This window comes from Lepidochelys kempii, chromosome 3 (genome assembly GCF_965140285.1).
Source record: "Lepidochelys kempii isolate rLepKem1 chromosome 3, rLepKem1.hap1, whole genome shotgun sequence".
NCBI lineage: Eukaryota > Metazoa > Chordata > Testudines > Cheloniidae > Lepidochelys > Lepidochelys kempii.
The window spans coordinates 109,150,449-109,178,311 of record NC_136382.1 but is presented as its reverse complement, the minus strand read 5'-3'; the positions used below and the strand labels follow the sequence as shown (position 1 = coordinate 109,178,311).

Here is a 27,863-nt window from a genome sequence, read left to right as displayed (position 1 = left end):
GATAGGATTCCTTAAACTAAAAGTGATTTTTTTAAATGGAACACTAAGCACACGTCTAATAAGAAATAGTATAAATTGCCAAAAGATTAGATTTTTATTTTCTTTGGAACTGTGCCTTGCTCCCTGCTGATACAAGATGTTTGTGCAGTACTTTATGTATCTCAAGTGAACAAAAGCAGTAGCTGATTATTTAAGATAAGGAGCGCTGCACACCACACATCTGAGATTAGAATTTGGCCTGGACTGTACAGTCCTACGATCAGGAGCCAACACAGCATAGTGAAATTATTGTAAAACCACAACAAATCTTTCATCCCAATGTGATCAAAACTAATTTGTTCACAGGGGTGAGGAAAGCTTTTCTCTGTGAGTTAGGATTAAAAACAACCAGATTATACATGGATGAATAGGTAGAAACATGGATGGATGCTCAGATTCAACTGACTGCTTTATCGCCCCTACCAATTTCTGAACAGTGACCAGTAAGGTTCTTTAAAGCTTATTTAGAAGAGGATTATTGGAATCAGAACACAGATAATTAACACAGTGCCAGATCTAATTAGATGAAAATATGTATTATATACAATATATATAATATATGTATATTTGGATACAATATATTATATACAAATATGAAAACAGTTCTGTGTTCTTAGTATTGGTCTGATTTTCAGAAGGACTGAGCACCCATAGCTCCCAGTGAAGTCATGGGAAGCTCAGGTGCTCAGCACTACTGAAAATCAGGGCAATATTGTGCAAGTATTTATAGGAAAGTCTGCATTAAGTCTGAGTGAAGGTGACTACAAGTCATTTAATATCAATGCCTCCAATGGGATTTGTGCATTAGGGTCTTTAGCAGGGGATCAAGTCATTCCTTAAGCATCAGTTTATTATCATCATATGACATGATGATTATAGAGGTGAAAAGCAGAATACAAAATCCCCTTCCATTACAGGCATTAGTGGGTGAGATCATAGTAAGGTCTATACAAAACCACATGCTAAAACATGTAATCACTGCCAAGTGTACACAGCAATTCTTCTTTCTTCCTCTAAGCCTTTTCCATCCTGAACACTGAATGGCATTACTGTAGTAGCAGACAAAGGGGGGAAAGATAGGTTTCGTTTCTTCTGACATAATAACTTTGCTAGGCTAAGATGTAAACTAGACTGTTTTTAATTGGATTATTGGGAGTGGGATTTTCAAAAGCATTCATTGGTCTAACTCCTCTTATTGCAGTCAGTGGTAAAGCTTCCATTTACTTCAGTGGGAGCAGAGTTAAGTTGAATGGTAACTACTTTTCAAACTCCCATTTGATCTCTAAGGGGCATATTCTTTAAGTCAGAGCCCGAGGGCAGATCTACACTTAGAACGGTGTAGCTTAGCTACTATAGAGCTTCAGTGAAGATGCTACTACGCCGGCAGGAGACCTTCTCCGATCGGCAGTTAACCCCCTCTGCGAGAAGCAGTAGCTATGTTGAGGGGAGAAGCCTTCCCGTCAACATAGTACTGTCCACACTAGGGGTTAGGTTGGTATAACTGCGCCGCTCAAGGGTACGGATTTTTCACACCTCTGGGTGACGTAGTTATACCGATGTAAGTTTATAGTGTAGACCTGGCCTGAACCTGTGAGGTGCCAAACACCTTCAAACCCCCCTTCCCCCCCACCCAAACTTAGTGGTGTAAGGCACCTAGCAAGATCAGGGCCTCAGAGTTTTCTGAAAATTAAAAATACAATATTCCTAAAATTAATTTTTCTGATACCCACCATTCAGAAAAAATACCCAGTCCAATTGATAATCTTAATACCATCCCATAATTATCTATTGTTTGCAGTATTGTAGCTGTGTTGGTCCCAGGATATTAGAGAGACAAGGTGAGTGAAATAATATCTTTTATTGGATCAACATCTGCTGGTGAAAGAGACAAGCTTTCAAGCATGCACAGAGCTCTTCTTCAGATCTGGGAGAGGTACTCAGTGTCACAGCGAAATACAAGGTGGACCAGATTGTTTAGTATTAGTTAACACATTCTAAGATATGCAGTGTAGTTGTAGTCGTGTTCGTCCCAGGATATTAGAGACGAGGTGAGTGAGGTAATATCTAGGGTTACCATACATCTGGGTTTTCCCAGACGTTGCCTCTTTTTTTGAGCCAGATTTTTCAAACAGCAGGCAATGTCCAGGATTTTTTCAGAGAAGATGCTGCAGCTCAGAAAGAGCCCCAATTGGTCCCTCCCGGTCATAGGCAGCTGATTGGTCCATTCCCCTGTATTCCACAGCCGCCAGATCCCGCCCACTCAGGCCCCACTCCCAGCTGTGGGGAGGGGGTCCCACATAGAGGCACTGACTGACAGATACCACTGCATCCTGTGCTTGCACCAGCTGCCCTGCCAACATGACAGAGAGTGACACGGCCCCCCCACTTCCAGTGAGTACCCCCGCCAGTCCCCCCTTCTGCCTCCTCCCTTCTCCACTCCCTCCCGCAGCAGTGTCCTCTTTTTGGGAACTTGAAATATGGTAACCCTAGACTAACATCTTTTATTGGACCACCTTCTGTTGGTCCGCTCTCTGGCCGCCAGCAGCAATAGTGTAAGAATAAGGGTGGCAATGAGGCACCAAGTCTGCTGTGAAAAGTGATACTGACAACGTTTCTTCACCCCCCCCCCCCAGTATTAAACGGTAACTATTTTAAAAAAAATAACTTTTCTGCTTATAACAATAATTCAATAAAAATGTGATTTACTCTTAATTTAAAAGCGGTGAGAAAAGATAAATTCATTTTAAACAGGGTTATACATTTCGCATTTAAAATAGTGTTAAATATAAAAATGGTTTTTAATTTATAAGGGGGGGTGTCTCACTCAGAGGCTTGCTGTCTGGAAGGGGATGCCAATAGAAAAAGTTTGAGACCCGCTGTGCTAAACAATCTGTTCCACGTTGTATTTAGCTGTGACACTCTAAGTACCTTTCCCTAGCCCGAAGAAGAGCTCTGTGTAGGTCGAAAGCTTGTCTCTCTCACTAACAGAAGTTGGTCCAGTAAAAGATATTATCTCACCCACCTTGTCTCTCAAAAGTATCCATGTCCATTATGCAAGGAATGGGACAAATCCTGCAAACATGTATTCACATGAGTAATTTTCCTCTCCTGAGTTCAATAAACTGATTACATGAGTTGTCATAAATATAAAGGGAAGGGTAAACCCCTTTGAAATCTCTCCTGGCCAGGGGAAAGCTCCTCTCACCTGTAAAGGGTTAAGAAGCTAAAGGTAACCTCGCTGGCACCTGACCAAAATGACCAATGAGGAGACAAGATACTTTCAAAAGCTGGGAGGAGGGAGAGAAACAAAGGGTCTGTGTGTCTGTCTATAGTCTGTCTTTGCCGGGGATAGACCAGGAATGGAGTCTTAGAACTTTTAGTAAGTAATCTAGCTAGGTACGTGTTAGATTATGATTTCTTTAAATGGCTGAGAAAAGAACTGTGCTGAATAGAATAACTATTTCTGTCTGTGTATCTTTTTTGTAACTTAAGGTTTCGCCTAGAGGGGTTCTCTATGTTTTTGAATCTAATTACCCTGTAAGGTATCTACCATCCTGATTTTACAGGGGGGATTTCTTTATTTCTATTTACTACTATTTTTATTAAAAGTCTTCTTGTAAGAAAACTGAATGCTTTTTCATTGTTCTCAGATCCAAGGGTTTGGGTCTGTGGTCACCTATGCAAATTGGTGAGGCTTTTTATCCAACATTTCCCAGATAAGGGGGGGTGCAAGTGTTGGGAGGATTGTTCATTGTTCTTAAGATCCAAGGGTCTGGGTCTGTAGTCACCTAGGCAAATTGGTGAGGCTTTTTACCAAACCTTGTCCAGGAAGTGGGGTGCAAGGTTTTGGGAAGTATTTTGGGGGGAAAGACGCGTCTAAACAGCTCTTCCCCAGTAACCAGTATTAGTTTGGTGGTGGTAGCGGCCAATCCAAGGACAAAGGGTGGAATATTTTGTACCTTGGGGAAGTTTTGACCTAAGCTGGTAAAGATAAGCTTAGGAGGTTTTTCATGCAGGTCCCCACATCTGTACCCTAGAGTTCAGAGTGGGGGAGGAACCTTGACATGAGTAAAACGATTAACTTGGAAATTCTTTGGATCTGACACTAAATTATCATTTAATCACCATCAAGTAAGGATGTTCACACCATTCAAAATATGCAAGTTGCAGAAGAAACTGGGACATTTATCATCTACGGACTAGGAGAAAAATTGTAAGAACTCTCATAATATATATTGATGAACATCAGTCATACAGCTTCTTATTTCCTACTTCACAAAATTCTGTTCAAACCCATTGTTTAGAGAAGGTCTGTCTGAACTGGATTGTTCCTGATGTCAAGCAACAAAGAGAACATTTGCTGCTATTCTCTTTTATGGCTCATTTCCCCATTTGTTCTAGAAAAATGTTATAGATCAACTCCCCCATTGCCCTCCCAGAAAATCACAAAAACTAAATTAACAATAAAACTAAATTGAAAATTAGGGGGGAGAGGGAATTGCAAAAGTTTGCACAGATGTCCTGTTTTTCATCAAAAAAATGTGGAAATTTGAAAAAAATTTACACACTAACAATGAATAGTCCTTCATTAGTATTCAGAATTGTGACTACACAGGGAAAATTGATAAGATCACAAGGAAACGTGTTTTGAAAACAATCTCTATGAAAGAGATTTTACGAATATGGAAAGACTTTTCAGCAATGTTTCCATCACTTGATACACTCCATTGTTATATCTGAGAGAATTTAGGCATCCAAACACAACAGAATAGGAAGTCTTTTCTCAGCATCTGGAGTGTAGCTAATAATTACTTTAATTAAATTGCCAAACTGTCACTCAACACTTGAGATTTTATAGACATTCTGTAACAGCTTCAAACACTGCAGAAGTGGACAAAGTCAACAAAGGATGAAGCACCAGAGGGGATGTCTCAGAGAGGGATGGTTCCTTCATGCAGTTTATACTGTGTGCATCAGCTGAAAAAAAACAGCTAAGCAGAGAAGGCAAGAACTGTTTATAGGTAACAGTCACTAGCTTTTTGGCAAAGGGTCTAGGAAGTACTTACTTGACATTATATTACTGTGAAAAATATGGCTTTATGGTCCATTGGGGGGGTGTGTGTACGTGTACATTTTATATATATATACATTTATAGAGATGCTTTCTTGAGCCTCACTGTCACTTTCCAATAGTGACCTTAATTAAAATGCTATCTGTGAGACAAGTACAGAGCTAAACAAAAGAAGCATTTTCTACTGCTATTGATGCTGCTTCTGTTATTCAGAAAGCAATCATCCACTCTTAACTGAAATACCTGGAGCAGGGAGAGAACACAGTTGACTAATTTGCTTTTATGGGTTATTCAGTAATTGACAGAACAGAATATAATCTTTCCAATTTGTAGACAGTTTTATGGCCTGGTCTATGCTATGGCTGTTTTATATCAGTTTAAGTGGCTAGTCCCTCCTCCTCCTTCCCCCCGCCCCATGTGGACAAATCCCTGAGTGACATACACCTGCTACTCCACTCCCTATCCTGGCCATTTGTGAAGTGGGCATGGGCAGGGGAAAGTGGAGATGGCAGGGATGTCTTTATGCACTGGTGATCCCTGGCTACTGGAACAGCCCTTTGAAGGCCAGAGGCAGCTGAGTGTAAGCTTGAGCTACACTGTTGAGGCTGCTCTAACTTGTGATGCCAGAGACCATGTGGTTGCTAGGCAGCTCAAGGATCAGGTTACTTAACACCACTTTTGTCTTATTTGCTTTCCCACTTCCTGAGGTGTGCGGAGAATACTTGAATACAACCCAGGATTGGGGCCCTCCATCTCCACAAAGAATTACAAAAAAAAATTAATTACTAATACAATGGACAAACATCTCATCTATCCAACAGACAAAATTTAAACAGGTGCATATGATCCATAATAAGGTTAACCAAGCTGTCCTCTAAGAAACAAGTATCTTATCATGCTAGGCTTTAACAGCTCAAAGAAAAAAAAAGTCTAGATTTTATAGTACAGGAAACCATATCTTTACATAACTAGATCTGTTTGTACTATCCAATTTTACTTTCTTATTTATAGGGAAAAAAATCCCATTGCAGCAGTTCCAGTTCCTCAATTACTCATATCACACAAACAAAATTAAGAAGCAAAAAACTTCTCATTTTTCTTTCTAACCAATTCTGCTTTCTGTTAATGCTATCATTTTTTCTGCCTTTATTTTTTCAAGTGTATATTATAGGGTTGATTTCTAAAGTAATAACAATATTTTACAAAGTCAAAAACACAGAAACAGTCAAATCAATCATTTGAGATAATTGCTCAATGCCTAGGGAACACATGAATACACACTTTATTCCAACATGGGAAGTAGCTCTTTTAGACTTCATTCCATAAAATCATATCCATATTCTTTGGGGCATTGTAGTGATTGCTGCATTTAGCTGATATGATTACGGTATGGTTCCTGGGTATCAGCTCCTGTCACATATCTAGTATGAAATATGCTAATATGCTGGAGAATTGGAAAAAGTAGACACTGAAGAAAAATTATTAAAAGATTTTAAATTCAGATGCAGTTACTAATAGTTTTCTGTAAATCCCAGGCAGGCAATGAGAAACCCACACTGAGGCTATGTCTACACTATCACTTATGTTGGTATACCTTATGTCACTTCAGGGTGTGAATAAGTCACCTCTCCTTACACCAATCTAAGTGCTAGTGTGGACAGCACTATGTCAATGGAAGAGTTTCTCCCAAAGAGAGTTTCTCCCCAACCACTGATTGGGGGTGGATTAACTAAATTGACAAGAAAGCTCTCTCGTGTAGCCATAACGTCACTCCTTCATTCCACCCCCTCCACCTAAAAAAAAAAAAAATCACACACTCAGGACTGTGTCTCTTGCCACAAATGCCTCTGTGATAACTTCAGCCATTAAGTCTTTTTCTCCACCTCATAACCAAGTTCTGATAAAAGATGACCTCAGCTTGATAGAATGGGTTTGCCACTGCACCATTAATTAGGAGAACAGTGAGCAGCCAGAGCATGTATCTGAACAAAACAAACTCTGTTTAAGATGGGGAGTTGCAGTATCCTGACACCCATCTTGAACTGTATTCATAATGGAAAAAAGCTGGAACTTGGAAAAAACTATGATCATATTGCACCCCGTAAATAATCAGGCCAGTTGTATTAAGCTCTTTCCACATTTCTATTTTTCTTGCTTTGTAAGGGCCCAATCGTGCACATATTTACCACTGGGGGTAGCACTTACTTCCATGAGTTGGCCCTCTGAAGACAATGGGATTACACCTGAATGCCCAGAATAAGTACTTTCAGGATTGAAACCTAAATTTTAATGGGACCTAAAAATAATGCAAAATGGTACACAAACATACAAAGTAAATTTTTAACTGTACAGCAGTGTTTTAGTAAACAAATGTATAGTACCCATTAAATAGTAAACATTTTAAATTTTAACTATAAAATATTATTCCAGTCGCTTCAGAATATTAAACAAACAACTGAATTAAAACGGTGAGGGATTCTATTGCCTCAAATGACTTAAAAAAAATATGCCCTACAGTTTCGAGTGCCGTGCAGTCAACAATCCAAAACATAATTGAGATGCAATGGAGCTATATAGAATTTACATAACAGGAAGCTTTTGGAATAGAAAGCGATGACAGGAAGACCACAGGGGGGAAACCTTGAGAATAATTAGCAACAAGTAAAAGAAAATTGTTTCCCAATAACAAAGCAATTATGAATGTATCTCTCAAACTGCGAAGGTCCAAATATGAAAGACAAGTGGGACAAAATCCAAAATGAAAGACAAGGAAAAATACTACATGAAAGGGCAAATTCTGTTTGATTTATTCCTTTGCTATAAATGATCTTGTCTATTACGAAAACTGTCACAAATTCATAATTGGTATTATTTTTGAGAGAGTAGTTTGATTAGTTGGATGCTCAATTTCTGTCCTTAAATGTTATCAGACACTGACTACAAATTGGGGTGCATAGTTTGTGCCAATAGCAGGTGCAAGTATTCTCTTCAGAATGCGTTTAATGACATAAAAGAACAAAGATGCAGTGCAGACTCCCACTCTGTAATGGCATGATGCAGGGTGTGGCTCAGCAAGGGACACCAGTCTTGACTGAGGTCTGTGAAGAGCCTAACTTGCTTAGCAGTACTTGAGTCGTAAACAAAGAAGTGTCAAAACACACTTCCAGTAGTAGTACCTTAAGTACTGGAACACCGTTCTGTCTCCACACAAAAAAAGTGCTGGAAAGGCATTTTGTAGAGTTCCAGTATGACTTGAACCCTATTGATTAAATATTATTGTGGGCCTGATCTGATTTTTGACCTACTATCATTATACATTTTACTGGGTTGTCATTGCTCGATACCATTTTTTGTTCCCGTAGAAGACTTGGATTCTCATGGCAAGAACTTACCAGGTCCAAATGCTTAAGGTGGGGGGTAGCCACTAGCCACTTCCCCCCACCCCCTCCCCATTGATGCTTCTTTTGTAGCTGATCTTGGGGCAATGGGGTGGTTCACAAGCAGCAGTGATGGGTGGTTGGGGCTATTGTTCACCATGTCATGTTAAAGTCATACTGTTTTCCCTTGTAATTTATTTTTGTGCTGCATGGATATTTCTAGTTAACTGTGAGGAAAAATTTTTATAGCCCATGCTTAGCCAACTTTATTTTTTCTTTCAGACATGAGGAATGGAGGAAATACTAATGGCACAGCAGCCAGAGGAATAGCAAGTGTGACTTTATTTATTCAGGTGTATTTATACAAAATCTTAAAATCTGAATGAGTAATTTGATGTATTTTCTATTTTTTAAGCAGTGACTAAAATTCTTTCACTCTGCTTGTTTCAATTTTTTGTAAAATAAAAGCCTTTTATTTTTAGCAAAGTCCATGTAGTTTGTATAAAGGAAAATCTTTGCTATCTCAGCTATCTCTGTGTGGTAGCTGTGATTAAATGCTGACATTATAAATCCAGCATTTACCCACAGTTATCAGATAGTGATCTCTGAGGCCCTGAGCCAGTGAATGTGCACATGCGTATCTGTAATCACCTGAACAATCCCATTATGTAACCAGATTCAACATCCTATGGAACTACTCATGTGAATAACGTAAGGCATGTGAGTAAGTACCTGCAAGATTGGGGCCTGGCATTTATTGACAAATATTGACTCTTTAGTGGTACCAAAGATAACCAAACAGCAGCAGGCACATTAAATCAGCTATTTTAATTATCCATCGATTACTCATTTTAAGATTTTTGTATGAATATGAATTTGGCAAACTTGCTAGATTTATGTAGATATCAGTTCTTACTTGAGGGATTGTCCTATTCTCAACTAAAATTTCTGCTTTATTGTCCAAGATTTCTGATGTCAATCATTCATAGTAGAGGAAAGTAGAATTCTAAAAGGACTGATGAATAGAAGATACTGAAATGAAAGCCATTCATCCTGCTAAGGGAATATGAGTCAGCAATGTGCTCTTGTTGCCAAGAAGGCCAAGGGTATATTGGGTTGTAGTAATAGGAGCAATGCCAGCAGATCGAGGGAAGTGATTATTCCCCTCTATTCGGCACTGGTGAGGCCACACCTGGAGTAGTGTGTCCAGTTTTGGTCCCTCCACTACAGAAGGGATGTGGACAAATTGGAGAGAGTCCAGCGGAGGGCAACAAAAATGATTAGGGGGCTGAGGCACATGACTTACGAGGAGAGGCTGAGGGAAGTGGGGTTATTTAGTCAGCAGAAGAGAAGAGTGAGGGGAGATTTGATAGCAGCCTTCAATTACCTGAAGGAGGGTTCCAAAGAGGATGGAGCTAGGCTGTTCTCAGTGGTGGCAGATGACAGAACAAGAAGCTTTGGTCTCAAGTTGCAGTGGGGGAGGTCTAGGTTGGATATTAGGAAACGCTATTTCACTAGGAGGATGGTGAAACACTGGAATGGGTTACCTAGGGAGGTGGTGGAATCTACGTCCTTAGAGGTTTTTAAGGCCCGGCTTGACAAAGCCCTGGCTGAGATAATTTAGTTGGGGATTGGTCCTGCTTTAAAAGCAGGGGGTTGGACTAGATGACCTCCTGAGGTCTCTTCCAACCCTAATATTCTATGATTCTATAACAGATGAGGACTATAGCAACTTGGACTTGTGAACCTTTGTACAACATAACTTTTATGAGAGGCAATGGGACTTATTAGACTGGACTGTGAGTCAGGAGACTTGAGCTCTATTCTTGGCTCTGCTATGGGGAGCAAACACAATAACATATGTAAATTACAGTTTTCACAAACCATATTTGATGGGATAAGCAGATGATCTTTATTCAAGGTATACTCTTCAACAGGTGCTTTAAAAATATTACTACCCTTCCTGACATGCTTTCATCCCTTGGTTTATTTATAAAAAGTCCATTTTTGTAACTACTGTGGAACAAAAAAAATTAGCAGAAAGCATAGAGCAGGTGTTGCCAATTCTTCCTCAGTTCAGTTTTTTCAGTCGTTTTTGGCTGCATTCTACTTTCTGGCTACAGTTCCACATGGGGGGCAGGGGGCGAGGAGAGACACCCAGCAAGCTTTTAAGATAATATTTTTATGTTTAATAGAATAAGTTCAAAACACTTCAAGGGAGATAATAATCAGTTCAATCAAAAATGTATTGTTAAAAAATAATATAAATATAATAAGAGACTGCTTCCTGCACAAATCATCCCAGCTGTGACTTATTTTCACATTAATTAGCTGGTCAAGGCAGGGGTGTATAAAAGAGGCAACTCAGAGATTTCAACAAAAGATGTAAAGCCATAAAAGGTCTCAATGCATACCCCATCAAAGCATAAATCTGGACATTAAATAAATACAGCATAGAGTGCTTATTTTGATATTGCTTTGGATTACATTAAAATGTGAAGGGAAATTAACAGGAAAAGGGAATAAATGAAAGTGTTACAGGATGACTAGGGAGAATCTTGGTATTATGCTACCTAACCTCTCAATTTCCATATACATATGCACATCTATTATATTGGGTGGACGCTGCTTGGAAGTGGAAGTGACTTTTCTGACTCATACACACGAGTATTTAGAAAGTTAGGAAACCTAAAGAAGTTTAGTTAAAAGGTATCTTTCGAGGAGAGTTAAGAAATGAAATATCCTTCCTCTAGCCAACAGGAAAGCAGATACCTTTTTAACTGAAACTTCTTTAGGTTTCCTAACTTTCTAAGTACTCATTGTGTGTCTGAGTCAGAAATGTCACTTCCACTTACACACAGTGTCCACCCAATACATACACACTTATCCCCACCCCAGTGACGCCAGGAGAGAATTTTTGCAAAGTATTAGTAATAAAGTTATCAAATCATTCCCTGCCTCTCAGCCGTATATGTAGAATTACTGACTGTTTTGGATAGTATCTTGGCACTTCAATCCTTACTGCACACACGGCAGGAGGGAGAAAGATAAGCAACTATGCTTTTAGTTATTTCAGCACTCACTCGGAGATACGATCTTTGGCCCTTGTTTAGGGTAGGCTGGTTCAGAACAGTTGCAAATACACAGTTCCTGAGTTATGTAGGCAAGAAAGGTATGTTAAAGATAAAGCGGAATCAATTTTCACAGTAGATGCACAGTACTAGCTTTCCCTGCTAATACACATGCTTTCTGCTTTGTTCCCTCTCCTGCAAACTTGCTCTCACCAGGTTTTGTTCATGGGGGGAGGGAGGGTGACATTCATCTCCAGACCTGTCCCTCACCCTTATATAAGTGGGCACCCTAATCCCATCTTTAGCCGCACTCACCACCTTCCACAGACACCCCAGACTTGGCTCCTGTATTCCTTACATGGGGATAGGGTCACATCCCAAACTAGTACCTGGCTCTTTTACATGTGGATGACCCCTCCAATACCCTGACCTGGCTCCCAGTTTGTGTATATCCAGACCCCTCACCGATTTCTATTCAACTTATGGGGAAGCGAAGACCTTTCGGGCACCCTCTCTTCTCTAACCTTTCCCTTGAAAAAAACAAACAAAGAGGGAAATCATGTTTCAGCAATCTACTAGAATTCTTTGAGGGGGTCAACAAGCATGTGGACAAGGGGGATCCAGTGGATACAGTGTACTTAGATTTTCAGAAAGCCTTTGACAAGGCTCACCAAAGGCTCTTACGCAAAGTAAACTGCCATGGGATAAGAGGGAAGGTCCTCTCAGGGTTTGGTAATTGGTTGAAAGATAGGAAACAAAGGGTAGGTATAAATGGTCAGTTTTCAGAATGAAGAGAGGTAAATAGTGGTGTCCTCCAGAGGTCTGTTCTGGGACCAGTCCTATTCAACATATTCATAAATGATCTGGAAAAAGGGGTAAACGGTGAGGTGGCAAAATCTGAAGATGATACAAAATTACTAAAGATAGTTAAAACTTTGAGGACAGGAAAGTGATCAGGAACAGTCAGCATAGATTCACCAAGGTAAGTCATGCCTGGCTAACCTAATTGCCTTCTGTGGTGAGATAACTGGCTCTGTGGATGAGGGGAAAGCAGTGGACATGTTGTTCCTGGACTTTAGCAAAGCTTTTGATATGGTCTCCCACAGTATTCTTGCCAGCAAGTTAAAGAAGTATGGCCTGGATGAATGGACTATAAGGTGGATAGAAAGCTGGCTAGACCATTGGGCTCAATGGGTAGTGATCAATGGCTCCATGTCTAGCTGGCAGTCGGTATCAAGCAGAGTGCCCCAAGGCTCAGTCCTGGGGCCAGTTTTGTTCAATACCTTCATTAATGCTCTGGAGGATGGCGTGGATTGCACCCTCAGCAAGTTTGCAGATGACACTAAACTGGGAGGAGTGGTAAATACACTGGAGGGTAGGGATAGGATACAGAGGGACCTAGACAAATTAGAGGATTGGGCCAAAAGAAATCTGATGAGGTTCAACAAGGACAAGTGCAGAGTCCTGCACTTAGGATGGAAGAATCCCATGCACTGCTACAGAATAGGGACCAAGTGGCTAGGCAGCATTCTGCAGAAAAGGACCAAAGGGTTACAGTGGATGGGAAGCTTGATATGAGTCAACAGTGTGCCCTTGTTGCCAAGAAGGCTACCAGCATTTGGAGCTGTATAAGTAGGAGCATTGCCAGCAGATAGAGGAAAGTGATCATTCCTCTCTATTCGGCACTGGTGAGGCCTCATCTGGAGTACTGTGTCCAGTTTTGGGCCCCACGCTACAAGAAGGATGTGGAAAAGTTGGAAAGAGTCCAGTGGAGAGCAACAAAAATAATTAAGGGGCTGGAGCACACGATTTATGAGGAGAGGCTGAGGGAACTGGGATTATTTAGTCTGCAAAAGAGAAGAATGAGCGGGGATTTGATAGCTGTTTTCACCTACGTGAAAGGGGGTTCCAAAGAGGATGGATCTAGGCTGTTCTCAGTGGTAGCAGATGACAGAACGAGGAGTAATGGTCTCAAGTTGCAGTGGGGGAGGTTTAGGTTGGATATTCGGAAAAACTTTTTCACTCGGAGGATGGTGAAGCACTGGAATGGGTTACCGAGGGAGGTGGTGGAATCTCCTTTCTTAGAGGTTTTTAAGGTCAGACTTGACAAAGTCCTGGCTGGGATGATTTAGTTGGGGATTGGTCCTGCTTTGAGCAGGGAGTTGGACTAGATGACTTCCTGAGGTCCCTCCAAACCCTGATATTCTATGATTCTATGAGCCAGGCAGACTGCAAAGAGCTTCAAAAGGATCTCTCAAAACTGGGTGACTGGGCAACAAAATGGCAGATGAAATTCAACGTTGATAAATGCAAAGTAATGCACATTGGAAAGCATAATTCCAATTATACATATAAAATGATGGGGTCTAAATTAGCTGTTACCACTCAAAAAAGAGATCTTGGATTCATTGTGGATAGTTCTAGGAAAAACATCCACCTAATGTGCAGCGGCAGTCAAAAAAGATAACAGAATGCTGGGAATAATTAAGAAAGAGTTAGATAATAGGACAGAAAATATCATGTTGCCTCTATATAAATCCATGGTACACCCACATCTTGAATATTGGGTGCAGATGTGGTTGCCCCATCTCAAAAAATATATATTGGACTTGGAAAACGTTCAGAAAAGGGCAACAAAAATGATTTGGAGTATGGAATGGCTTCTGTACAAGGAGAGATTAATAAAACTAGGACTTTTCAGCTTGGAAAAGAGACGGCTAAGGGGAGATATGATTGAGGTCTATAAAATCATGACTGGTATAGAAAAAGTAGATAAGGAAGTGTTGTTTACTACTTCTCATAACACAAGAACTAGGGGTCACCAAATGAAATTAATAGGCAGCAGGTTTAAACAAATAAAAGGAAGTATTTCTTCACACAATGCACAGTCAACCTGTGGAACTCCTTGCCAGAGGATGTTGTGAAGGCCAAGACCATAACAGGGTTCAAAAAAGAACTAGATAAATTCATGGAGGATAGGTCCATCAACAGCTATTAGCCAGGATGGGCAGGAATGGTGTCACTAGCCTCTGTTTGCCAGAAGCTGGGAATGAGTGACAGCAGATGGATCACTGGATGATTACCTGTTCTGTTCATTCCCTCTGGGGCACCTCGCACTGGCCACTGTTGAAAGACAGGATACTGGGCTAGATGGACCCTTGGTCTGACGCAGTACGGCCATTCTTATGTTCAAATAATAAATATTTTTAAATAGCCATTGGAAAGAGGAACATGGTTCCCTACACTCCAGTGAACACCACTACCTGTGACATCACATGACACACAGTTATTCTCCCTACATCTTGTTCTGTGGACTTCACTGAAAACCCACTGTAGTCAACTGAAAGACTGAAGTCAATGGAAAGATGGCTACTGACATTAAAGGGCTTCAGATCAGCCCCTACCACAGGTTGGGTGATATCAGCTGCAACACAGTGGTTCCATAATAGCACTAATAGGGGATATAGTATGGAACTACTGTAGCTATAGTTTCTTTCTATGTATGTTTATTTTAAAAATATCTTTTTCACGTCCTGCATAACATTAAAATGATTAAGCTGTAGTTAAGGTTGTAAATTTATAGCATTTACTTAAAGGGATAAAAATTCTTAAGAAAATGTTGCAAGTCCCTCAAAAGGCACAAACATTAGAAAAGCTGGAAATTCAATGAAGAGATTATACTTAAATTAATTAGAAAGCAAATATGCAGTTATAAACATACAATTAAGGTCACCTAAACAACCTTGGTTCTGCTCCTGTGTTACAATCCACAGAGCTACCAAAATCAGGAAACAATCCTATCCTAAACACCAGACATCTTCCTATGCATCTGCAACTACAACAACTGAGAAGTGATCTAACTGAACTCTTGTTGAAACGTTAATTATATATTTCCGCGGCAATTAACCCCCAATGTTTTTACTTCACTATATCAAACTACTTCTGCCTTATTTTAGATGATATGAGATTACTGTAAAAAGACAGACTTTTACATCTCCACTAAAAATGTCCTTATTTAAGCCAACCATTCAGTACAATTTCCCAAATGCATGTAGGGTTTCTAAGGCACAGAACATTGTCATACTGTCAAATATCATGTATCTGGATCTCCCAATTTCCTAAACACTGAACCAAAAAATCAGGTTGATTTTATGTCAGTGTTCAAGGGATTAATTTACATATTGTACAAATACAAAGACAGGGAATCCAGAGTCCCACAGCTACATAAATGGGATGGATTTAAAACATCCTTATTAAAAACTCTATTATCATCATCACCACAACAACCAGATCTTTCATAGTGTTTTTCATCAGTAGATCTCAAAGCACTTTATAAGGGAGCTAATGATCATTAGTCTCATTTTTACGGATGTGGAAAGTAAGGCACAGAGTGGGGATGTGACTTCCCCACAGCCACCCAGCAATCTAGTGGCAGAGCCAGGAATAGAAACCAGGTCTTCTGTGCCCTATCTACCAGGCCACACTCCTCATAACATTGCTCTCCTACATACAAGATGCAACAGGTGCATAGGGTAGAACAGAACAGAGTTCAGGATATTGGGGATGATATTCCATGTGCATTTCTACACTTTAAAAGAAGTGGAAAGTGCACTTCTTTAACTTTGAATTAGGTGTTTTTTGTTTTGGTTTGTTTTTTATACTGATTTTTAAGAGCACTGTATGGTAACCAATGGTCCAGTTGCCCAAATTACAGGAGAAATGTTGACCTATTTGTATATCTCAAACTGGCTGACTTACACTGGGAAAAGATACACTATTTCTCATCCTGTTGGTAAATACAGATCCTCAGTGGGTGTAAATTGCCATAGCTCCATTAAAAGTCAATGATCTATGACAATTTACAGCAGCTGAGGATTTGTCCCATGATCTTCCAGGACCTGATCCAAAGCACATTGTATATCAAGATTGCAAGTTTTTTCCAAAAGATATGCTTTAATTCAAACAGGAATTAATTCAGGAAAGTCCAACTTGATACCAGCCAGGTCTGTATTCTTGGGGAACCAGGGCGCAATATCCAGCCTTTCTGACTCATGAAAGACACCCCCCACCAGTCTCTGCTTGAATCAAAACCGATTAGAGAAAAGACTTGCAGAGAGCATGGAGGGCATTAGAAGACACATCTAGACCTTCCTGACTAGGGTGACAAGATTAAGACATCTCCATTAGCATACAGAATGGAGAACTGAGGCAACTCCCCTAGCCTCATCTGCATGAAAGATGGGACAGAGAGACATCTCAATTAGCATACAGAATGGAGAACAGAGAACTGCACTGAACGCTGGGACCAGAAAAGCAGGGAAGCACTGCATCATGGGGGATCTCTGCTCCAGATGTTAATGAACCTATGCTTGCACACACCCAGCTCAGCAGTTATCAGATCAATTCTAGTAACGAATCCTTGATTGATATCCAAAATACTGAAGCAGCCTAGTTGCATTGTGAGCTCCCTGGAAGAAAACACCACCCATAGCCAAGAGTGATCAGCTCCGATTGTCTAGCCCAAAGAAAACCCTTAAGTCATCAGTTTACCCATAAACAAATCTAGTGTTCTCCCTTGAACCACTGTTGTTTCTCTACAAAACCCCCTACCTATGCCCAAGTAATTCATGGACCCAAACTCTGTCTCAGTTTCACTGGGACTCCATTTCCTGACTGATCGTGCTAGGGGCTCTGCCTGCCTCCAGCACCCAGGACCCTGAGCCACCACCATCACCTGGGAACCCCAACCAGTTCAAGCCTCATGGAGTGGATAAGATCCCTCTCTCTCTTTCTTTCTGTTTTCTTTTCTACCTCAAGTATTAACCTTTAATAATGTAACTGTTATGTTGGTTTAGGCTCTCCTTGTGTAGTTATCACTATTATTCAATAAATAACTTTTATAGTTAAGCTGGTTGCATCTCTCTCTCTCTCTAAACTTTACTCTTTTGTGTTTTTAGCTTCCCCATTTACTCTGCAGCAATGCTAAAGATCCCTGTAGTGCCCAAAATACTTTGGGGTTTGCTCATCAAGTGAGTTACTACCAGTACAATTGTGACGTGAAAGTGGGGATAGGGATGTGCTAAACCTGTGGCATAATAAGGTTGCAGCTTGAAAGTGCTGCTTGACCCAGCCTACTGAGTCCAGGGACATATAAGGGTGACAGCTTGAAAGTGCTGATTGATCCGGTCTGCTCAGACTTGCTCTGTTAGTGTGTGCATGTGTGTGTGTCCGTGTTCAGGAATCCAGCCCCGGGGAACCTAGGTTCTGCAGAATAGTTCCATTGGGAGGGGACTTGCAGAAGGAAGGAGTAGAGGTCCATATGAACACACAAGTGACATAAGCAGTACATTAACAGAATTACAGAACTCCCCTCCCCCCAGAAGAGTAACCCTAATAAATAAGCATACCCCAAAGTAATGGGCAAATCTGGTAACACATAGCCTACGTTAGACTGAAGGTCAGACTAGATGATCAGAAGTCCCTTCTGGCCTTAAAATCTATGAATCTTTGGGAGTGTTTCCACTGACTTCAATGTGCTTTTGAGCAGGTCTATATTAGGGTAATTCACTGAGCTATTACACTTGTCTTTCAGTATGTTTGCATTTAACTAGCCAATTCAGAAAAAAAGGAGCTGTTCACCTTAAATAGCTGCTGACACATCACAGAAAACTCTGAACAAACATTCTATTCAGAAACAATTCTGCTACTATTATAGGTTTTCTGCTGTGTTTATTCCTCCCTTGAGTTTTCTTTCTGAAAATAAGCCTGATTCTGCATCCTTATGCAAGCAAAGCTCTCACTGTAAAATTATTACTTTTGAATTTGTGCCCCGACAAAGGCATGACTGACTTTTTTTGCCTTGACTACCAGCCCTATAGTTAATCCATGAGAAAGGCATCTGATTATCATCATCCTTCCACATATCTAACCTCTGCTAATCAAAGTGCAAAAAATCAACAGCTTTCTGAGATTACAGATCACTAGTGAAGCTGGCTGAATGTGAGATTTTATGGCATTTATTCTATTGCATTAACTTCAGTAATATTTAAGCTAACATTAACATTCTGGGTACCATGTGTGTCCAAAGCCAAACTGACATACATCTTTAGTAAAAAGAAAAAACATGGCAAAGAATCTGTAATGCATTAAAAGGGCTGCTGTAATCTGCTTAGTACACCTCAAATAGCAAAACTTCTATTAAAAAGTACAAAGATATGGGGGGAAGGTTAGTATATTGCAGCTCTAGCTTATGGCCTAACAAAGAAGAAACACACCTGTGAGTTGCAAGGACAGCACTAAAAATGAAAACCCAAGGGTCTGAAGACAAGTCCACTGAAATGACATCACACGAAATGTAAATGTATCATTTTCATTTCAATAGAGTATCAACAACAAATTTTGCTTGTGACCTGCTTCATTGCTGAACTGCAAACATATCTGTCTATTGAAATTGTTTATTCCTGGCTATCCTATCTACAGTGTCTGATGATCTGATGTTCCATTAATTGAAAAGTAATGTACAATAGAAAACTCCTGCCTACACACATTCACATTCGAATAGCAATAAAGGGGTTAACACATAAAACACAGGTTTTCTTTTTAGCCAAAAGACAGGAGAAATAAAACAAAACAAAACAGAAACATAAAAATTGACAAGTAGCAGATCAGTGGATTTCAAAACAAAATACCAGATTAACAAGTATGCAGTTTTCAGAGTAGCAGCCGTGTTAGTCTGTATTCGCAAAAAGAAAAGGAGTACTAGTGGCACCTTAGAGACTAACCAATTTATTTGAGCATGTTGCAGTGTTGTTGTAGCTGTGTTGGTCCCAGGATATGAGAGAGGCAAGGTGAGTGAGGTAATATCTTTTATTGTACCAATTTCTGATGGTGACCTGAAGAAGAGCTCTGTGTAAGCTCGAAAGCTTGTCTCTCTCACCAACAGAAGTTAGTCCCATAAACAATATTATCTCATCCACCTTGTCTCTCTGATTATCAAATGCATTTTGGCTTCTTTGTACCACTCCACTGGCATTAAGCAACTTTAAAGTTGGTGTAGCCAGCTGCTGGCACATATGCCCCTGTAAATGAGGGATACTGCAATGGTACAGGGCCGTTGTAGTGGCTCTGAACCCTCCTAGTACCCAGCTCAGGGAGACTGTCTGAGGCATCCTTGTGCCCCAGCATTCCACAACTGCCAGACACAGGGCCCACTAAACAGCTGATGAAAATTAGAGCCGTCCCCCAGCTGGTTTATTTTACACTAAGGACCAGACTGGCAGCTGGAGAGCTCAAGATCAACAGGATTCACATAAAGAAAAGGAGTACTTGTGGCACCTTAGAGACTAACCAATTTATTAGAGCATAAGCTTTAGGGATTCACATAGGACCTTTGCACACCCCAGTTGTGCTAAGCACTAATCAGCTACAGCAGACAGTCTGGCCCCAAACGTAGACTTCTGTCTATAATATTTTATCTAGGTTTAAAAAGTACATCACTTAAACTAAAAGAAAAGGAGTACTAGTGGCACCTTAGAGACTGCCACTAGTACTCCTTTTCTTTTTGTGAATACAGACTAACACGGCTGCTACTCTGAAACCTATCACTTAAACTGTTGTGCAATTGAAACTATGAATGTGCAGCTTGGACAGTTTAACAAATACATAACCTCTGATGAAATTTCAAAGTTCTTTACTTCTTTGTTTTTAAAAAAAACAGAACATCTCTATATATTCCACCCTGTTTTGCAGATTTAGTATGGTCTTTCCAATGGGAAGTTAGTAACTGGAAAATTTCCCATTTGATATGGAATTAGCATGCCACAATCTGCTCTAAGGTTTTCTTATGCTCAAGAACTGTCCAATAAACTGCAGAGGTTTTTCCAACAAAGCAGCTGAAACTCCTAAAATACTTTCTGCACTCATTGTCAGGAAAAGGCATTTGGTAAATCAAATCTCTAGGTTTTCAGTTTACAGACAATAATTTCAAAATGTTACAAAATTCTGCACTCACCAGTTTATACAGGCTGACAAAGACTGAGTTGTTAATTAAATGTCCTGTCCAGTATATGATTGTTCTATAAATTTTTAAGCAATTTTTATATCATATCATTTATATATTTTATATCATTCAAATTGCATGTGCACAAACTATTTTAAAATTAATCATCATCTTTCATTTACAGTTTTTAAGATCAATTTATTTGTGATGTGAAAAGTCACTACATTACACACATACATGCCCACCCCCAAATTTGGAAAAATATTTAAGTATCACACCTTATTCTTTCAATAGAGGAAGCAGAAATGAATGAGAAAATCGGGAGAGATGCAAGAACTTACTAAGAAAAATCAGAAGAAAGGGTCAAGCAAATAAAGTCAAGTTGCACAATTAGCTGAAAAAAAAAAAGAAATGGCAGGGATGGATGAGTGAAACAGTATTTCAAAAACAGAAAAACTGAACCTTGGCAATAGCATAAAACATAAATCAAACTATCAAATTACAACATAATCAAAATATTAAATTGTGAAAGTAACGGAAATACATAATACAGCCATACATAAGGATAGTTCTTATTCACCAAAACTGGGCCCATGATCTTTTATTGGAAAGAGATGATAGTTTTCTCACTTACCCAAATCCTGCACACATATCATGTAGATAGTAAATAAATACAGAAAGTGCGGCAGCTTCCGTTTCCAGTGATAGTACCACATATCACTCACAGGTGACATCCTATGAAGCAAGAAAGCAACAGCTTAGGAAACCTTTAAACAAGCCAAAACTTGATTTTTTCAGTAATAATTAAGATATTGCTATTACACCAGCAGCTGAAAAATATAGAGTTCCTTAGAATCTTGCTTTAAAAGAGTGTTGTCTCTGGTCTTTACATGGAGGGCAAAAGACAAGGTGTTCATATCTCTGATAACAGACAGGCAAGCCAAAAGATGGACTGTGATTGGGGGTGTGGGCCATGCATGGTGGGTGCGTGGTTGTTTATGACAGTTTGTAGCCCATATTCAAAACATGTAGAGTGGATGATGTAAGAGGGATATGGTCTATATGTTGAGACTGGGCAGGAATATGGGTGAAGTTAAGGTTCTTTTTGGAATTTGCAACTCACTGACATGTATTATAGACAATATGAAGAGTGCATTTGAATATTTACCTTTCTTCCCATAACTGTTCTTTCCGACACTTTTCAGTCTTAAGGTTTTTATAGCTGTAACATTCCTTGGTTTACATATTGTACAGTAAATAGGAACCTTAACTTAAAGGTAGTATTTTCTGTCTGTCAGTGACCAGAGGCCCAATCTTACTCTCACTAAAATAAATTAGACTCTTGATATTTAATACAATAAATACAAAAATAGTTTGGCCAATTCTATTTACATTCCTTTGCTTTTAAAGCATATATGACAATTTTTAGGCCAAATCAAAATGTTCCTAGTTAAAATTATGGTATGTGGAAGCTGGACAAGCAAGAAATAAGGCTTATAATGGAACTTAGTCCCAACCTTTACTATGGAGATATAATCATGGATCCAAAATTAATTGTAACCTATTATATTGCTTTCTCTTTTTATGCAACAACTCAGCAACAAGCAACAGCAAAGAAGTGAAACACAGCTCACATATTATATTGACCAACCCCATTCCCATCCTATTTTGAACTGACAGCCTATAATTAGCCTTTTTCCAGTAAGAAATTATTCATTTATATTATATTGAGGAGACAGGGGGATGGAGGGAATAGGATGGACTGGCAAGAACACTGAACTAACAGTAATGAAAAAACATCACACACAAATGTCTGTCAGGATAGTGAAATATTAAATAAATTGACCCAAAAGACATTTTGGATGAACTTTAATGCCATTTGTCAGGCTGTGAATGTGAGGGAGGTGAATGAGAGGAAAAAATACAGGCAGTTAAACATATCATAAAAACCTGACTTTTTTAAACATATAGAAATCTTTTTTCTTTCCCCACTCCACATTTATTGCTTTAAAACTGATAGTGAAAGCTGGGGGTAAATTTAAAATCTTGTCCACTAATGGCTCTTCTAGCTTTTGAAAGAAAAAAATTAAACACCAACAAGCCTAGATGAGTAAGCATCCTAAAATAATCGACTGTAATGAAACAACTAATGTTGCAAGTTTAAAAGTAATAGTTCTTCAAATCAGTCCTCTGAATCATATGCTACAGACCTAGGTAAACAACATTTCATGAGATTAACTGCTGTGAATGGATTGTAGGAAAACCTAACTGGTGTTCTCTAATATAAGTATCTGACTACAAAAAGGTCCAATTCTTTATTGAAAGTTTTGTTAAATTATTAACTTGAAGCTGATTTATTTTCTGAGATATGGTAAAATTAAACTTTAAAAGTTTTAAAGACAAGCACAGAACATTCAGGGCTCTGAAATACAAGAATCTCTTTGATGAAGCCAGACACAGCAGAATAAGCAGATTACTACACAATAGAAATATTGTCCTCCAACTCAGTGGTCCATAAATTCTTGTTAGCATCTCAGACAACAGAATGCCAAGACTTTGGGAGCTGTACAGTATGCAAAAAATAAGTTTCATACACATACAGATACCCTAAATATTCCCCTAGAAAGTTATTGTTGATGAGAAGCTATCCTGTTTAGACAGCAAAATAAATCATATATACAGGGACGCAATTAAAACCTCAACATTTGCCAGTTGGGGTGGTGACTGTAAAAGGATATCCTCTCTTTCAAATACAGGAGAATACAGTGGTCCTCATGAGTTGGTAAGTTCTTGTACAACTCACCAACTGCTGTTTCTACAAGAACTTACCAACTCATGAGGACCACCTGAACCTTCCAAAAAAAGGACTGAAATCTGGCAAGCCTTTTGGGGATTGGACTATAGCTTTTAAAGCATTTTCATTCAATCCTGAAGCACATTGGAAAGAATTCTGGGATAATCTAAAGTCTCAGACAAACTCCTCATTGCGGAACCCCACAAAAAAACTTCCTGGCTTAAACCTACACTGGAAAGAATGGCCCACATTGAACCATTTTAGAACACTGAATGGCAGATGCTGTCATCTCTTGCACCTTTGGAAGATGAGCAACAACTCACAATGTATCTGTGGACACCAGTCACAAACTATGGATCACACTGTAAATCAGTGCCTGCTTTGATTGTTTACTGGTGGCATCTCAGACTTACATCAAGTGGCTCACTTACACAATGGCTCACAAATTTGGACTTCCTCTCTTGCCATACAAAAGCAGCAGCAACAGCACTGCAGATTAAGTACAGAAGAAACTGCTGTCTGAGATCATTTCAGAATAGCCTGGTAATTGGAGAAGTCATATTGTGAAAGTGAATAACGGAACTAAAGGCAAATATTAACATTAAGCACTAAATATTTATAAAGAGCATTAAAAATTAAAAAGTTCTGTAAAAGTGCTAAATATGCTAAAATACTAACATGTCAATTTAATGCAAATAATATATATTTATTAATAATAATTCTGTTGATTATTAATGGTTATTAAAATCTAAAACTTGAACCTAAATAGCAAATGAATAATTCAACAAGCAAATTAGTGAATAATTAGTGAAAAATAGTATCTTGCAGTTTGGAGACATCTTAGAGAGCAAGAAGGGCTGCATTTTCCTCCTTAACATTCATAACTAGGGCCCTACCAAATTCACATCCATTTTGGTCAATTTCATGGTCATAGGATTTTTAAAATCGTAAATTTCATTATTTCAGATATTTAAATCTGAAATGTCAGTGTTGTAATTCTGGGGGCCTGACCCAAAAAGGAGTGTGTGTGTGTGTGTGGGGGGGTCATAAGGTTATTGTAGGCAGGGGTTGTGGTACTGCTACCCTTATTTCTGCACTGCTGCTGGCGGTGGCGCTGCCTTCAGAGCTAGGTGGCCGAGCAGCAGCTGCTGGCCAGGAGCCCAGCTCTGAAGGCAGAGCTGCCGCCAGCAGCAGTGCAGAAGTAAGGATGGCACTATTGCTGCTGGTGGGGCGCTGCCTTCAGAGCTGGGCATCCTGCTCTCTGTCCAGCCCAGCCCTGACGGCAGCACAGAAGTAAGGGTGGCAATACTGCAACCCCCCTAATATAACCTTGTGATTCCCCTGCAATTCCATTTTGGATCAGGACCCCCCAGTTTGAGAAACGCTGGTCTCCCCCGTGAAATCTGCATAGTATTGTGTAAAAGCACACAGAAGACCAGATTTATGGGGGGAGACCAGACTTCACAGTCCATGATGCGTTTTTCATGGCTTTGAATTTGGTAGGACCCTGTTCATAACTAATGGAGAGACAAGAATATGAGGATAGTAATGTAATAACCCCCCTCCCAATGGATCAAGTAAATACTGTAAACTGTAACAAGAATGACTATTACAAAGGAGTAAAGCTTCAGATAATTTCTGCCTCTAACAACCAGATTCACTGCAATTGTGAACATGGCTCAAAGTGATGTCTCTTTCTCACTCTCTTTAAAATTTAGACAAAATTCAGAACAGTGAGTCCGATTCGGTCTTCACTTAGTTACATGCATGTGACCCCAGAGAAATCCATGTAGCTAAAGCAGAATTTGGCTCAATATACTGTAGTTGGCAACTATCTCATTATAGCTGGATGTAATCCCACTATAGTTATCCTTTTATACATGTTTTAAACAAATATCAGTTATCCCTCTACAGATGTAAATGCTCTGCAGAATATTAAATGCAGTCTACAACGGCTAACAAAAGCATTACCGATTTTTTCAGTGAAAAGACAATTTTAGATACTGCTGTGACATACCCAGTTGAGCACTCTAGCTACCAACTTTGTGCAAACCATAGCTACTGTACTCCTATTTCCTATGATGCAGGAGACAATGGGTGTATTCACAATTCATTCTGGAAGAGCAAAAATGTAATGTAATTTATCTAAACCATAAATGGGGTGGTAATTTGACATGGTTCAAGACCAATTTAGTGCTTGTCTTGCTAAATCTAACTACCAAAAATCCCACATTGTATATACAGTATACAGCTAAAGCAACACCAGCATATTTTTGGAAACACACAACTTTGGAGTAAAATACATACTACTCCTGAATAATCCAATAACCTGTGGTTCATGCACCAATACCTCATCTACAGAACATGCTGGATATATCTGCCTACACCTTGTTCAAAACCTGGGCAGAGTTCTCCAGAGTGGGATGTGAATTCTGCCCTAGGCAGATTGACTGGATTTTCTTTGATCTTTGACATGGATGAAACTATTAAGAAAAAAAAATGCTGCTGACAGTTTGAAATTTAGAAAGAGATACCACCAATTTCAAAACATCTCATTTAAATTAGGAAACAAAAATATTTTATGATGTAATCACGATGGAGTTATAAAGCAACAAGTGAGAGACAACTACTTCGCGTTTTAGTTCCTGCACACTAACGAAAGAGTACACTTCAATTCTACCTCATTTTTAACTGTAAATTGCTAATTTCAGACAATGGCATTTAAAAGGTTCGTTTTGTAGAGTGCTGCTTACTCTCCCCATATACAACCGTTCTCAGAGCCAGCCAAAAATCTGACTAGAAAATACTGGCGGAAGATGAAGGTAAGGCATATACATTTTAATTTAAAACGTGTCATTTGTATGTATCCGATATTTTCTTGGTCCTTGGATTTCCCTCCAAAATGAATTTTCTAGCGTTTTAAGTTACCAACATGCTCGTGCAACGCTTGTTCTTTAGTCATAAATTCTTCTCACTTTACTTTACCTTGTGCTGTAAAAGAAAGCTACCCTTTGCGCCTGTATCATTGCTTTCATTCAGTGCCAATCACAGGCTCTGTATCATTAGGTGTGAATGTGCTAGAGAAGCACCAACAGCTCCTTTGTATATGTCAGCAAAGGCAGAGCCTACTTGGGAATCTGCCCAAGATTCAGTACAATTCTAAAGGGCTAATCCCTGGACCGGATAGTTTATCAAAGATAGCGTCTACGAACCCTTTGTGAAGGTGCCCTTTCTCTCCCTCCGAAAGGCTGCGGGAATCTAGCAATCTCTCTCCAGTAGGAGACTGTGGGGAACAGCGAGGAGTGGGGCTTAAATTATTATCCTCCTGACCCCTCCTTCTCCCTTCCCTTCCTTCCTATTTTTGGCACAGTACCTTGCTGGCTAGAAAAAGTACCTCTCGCCGATCTGTTTCTTAGATCTGAACTCCGCTTTGAAAGAGTTGAACTTTAGGCTCCAGATAACGTGAACACACACACACACACACACACACACACACACACACACACACACACACACACACACACACACAGACACACGCGCGCGCGCGCACTGCCCCACAAGCAAAGCACATTAAGGATGGGATGGGCTTTGTTTCCTTTTGCAATGTTCCCCTGGAAGCATCGAAAGTAAAGAGTAACTTCTGCCTTCAAGCTGACTGTAAATAATTATAGATATTTTTTTTAAAAAATCGGTCTTCTCGGGATCTTACAGAACATTCTTTTGGCAAATCCCGATATTGGCCAAGCAGTATCTGTTGGCAAGTGTGCACAGATAGACAACACGGTTGGCCCATTCTTCTAGCCCTACCTCTCTGCACAGAATAAACCTGAGATTCAGCACGGGCTACAGGGGGAAGAAATGCGGTCTGTCTGGCCGGAATCCCTTTGACCAAGGACCAACCGGTTTGCCGCCCCTAGCAGCTGGCGAGAGTCGGTCCTTACCAAACTGTTCCGACGGTTAAAAATACTCCTCGCCCCACTGTGGAAAGCGCAGGGAGGCGAAACTTACATGTTGACATTAGCGGGCTGCTGTCCTCCGGCGGGTGCCAACCACCATCCCCTGCTGCTGCGGCCGCCGCCTCCGTCTCGCTCCCGCTCGCGCTTCCCGGGAAGTTCCGCAGCCTCTGCCCACCTGAGACACACGCAGCGTCCCGCGCGGGCGGGCAACGCGGGGAGCGGCCCCTGCTCAGCCCGGGTCCCTCCCGCTCGCCGCGGTGGCCGCGCTTTGCCTCTCCAGTCGCACCCGGCGGGAGAAAGCGGGGGCTGCACTGGGCGGGTGCTGAGCGGGCGGGAGGCTGGGGCTGGTCGTTGGGAGGGTGGGTCCCTGCGCTGCCCACCCCTCCCCCTCGCTGGGGTCGGGCTGGCCGCCCCGGGCAGCTGCGGTGTCTCTCGGCTTCCAGCGGGCCGGGGATTATTCAGGTGGCTGCGCAGCCGGCTGCGACTCGGGACAGTGCGGCTGGCGGACCGCCCCCGCCCGCGGGCTCTCCCCTCGGAGGCCGGGCTGAAGGCGCCT

General features: G+C 40.4%; 1 protein-coding gene across 3 annotated transcripts in view; it reads right to left on the bottom strand.

The window, feature by feature from the left end:
• ADGRG6 (adhesion G protein-coupled receptor G6) overlaps positions 1–27,587 on the bottom strand; it is a 154,076-nt gene extending 126,489 nt beyond the window's left edge. For all 3 annotated transcript variants that reach the window (XM_073337489.2, XM_073337490.2, XM_078852202.1), the window contains exons 1-2: positions 27,360–27,587; positions 21,192–21,292 (exon numbers count right to left, since the gene is read on the bottom strand). In XM_073337489.2, coding sequence (XP_073193590.2) covers positions 21,192–21,292; positions 27,360–27,361 — 103 coding nt within the window. In that variant the 5' untranslated portion in view covers positions 27,362–27,587. The remainder of the gene's footprint in view (positions 1–21,191; positions 21,293–27,359) is intronic.
• Positions 27,588–27,863: the final 276 nt, after the last annotated feature.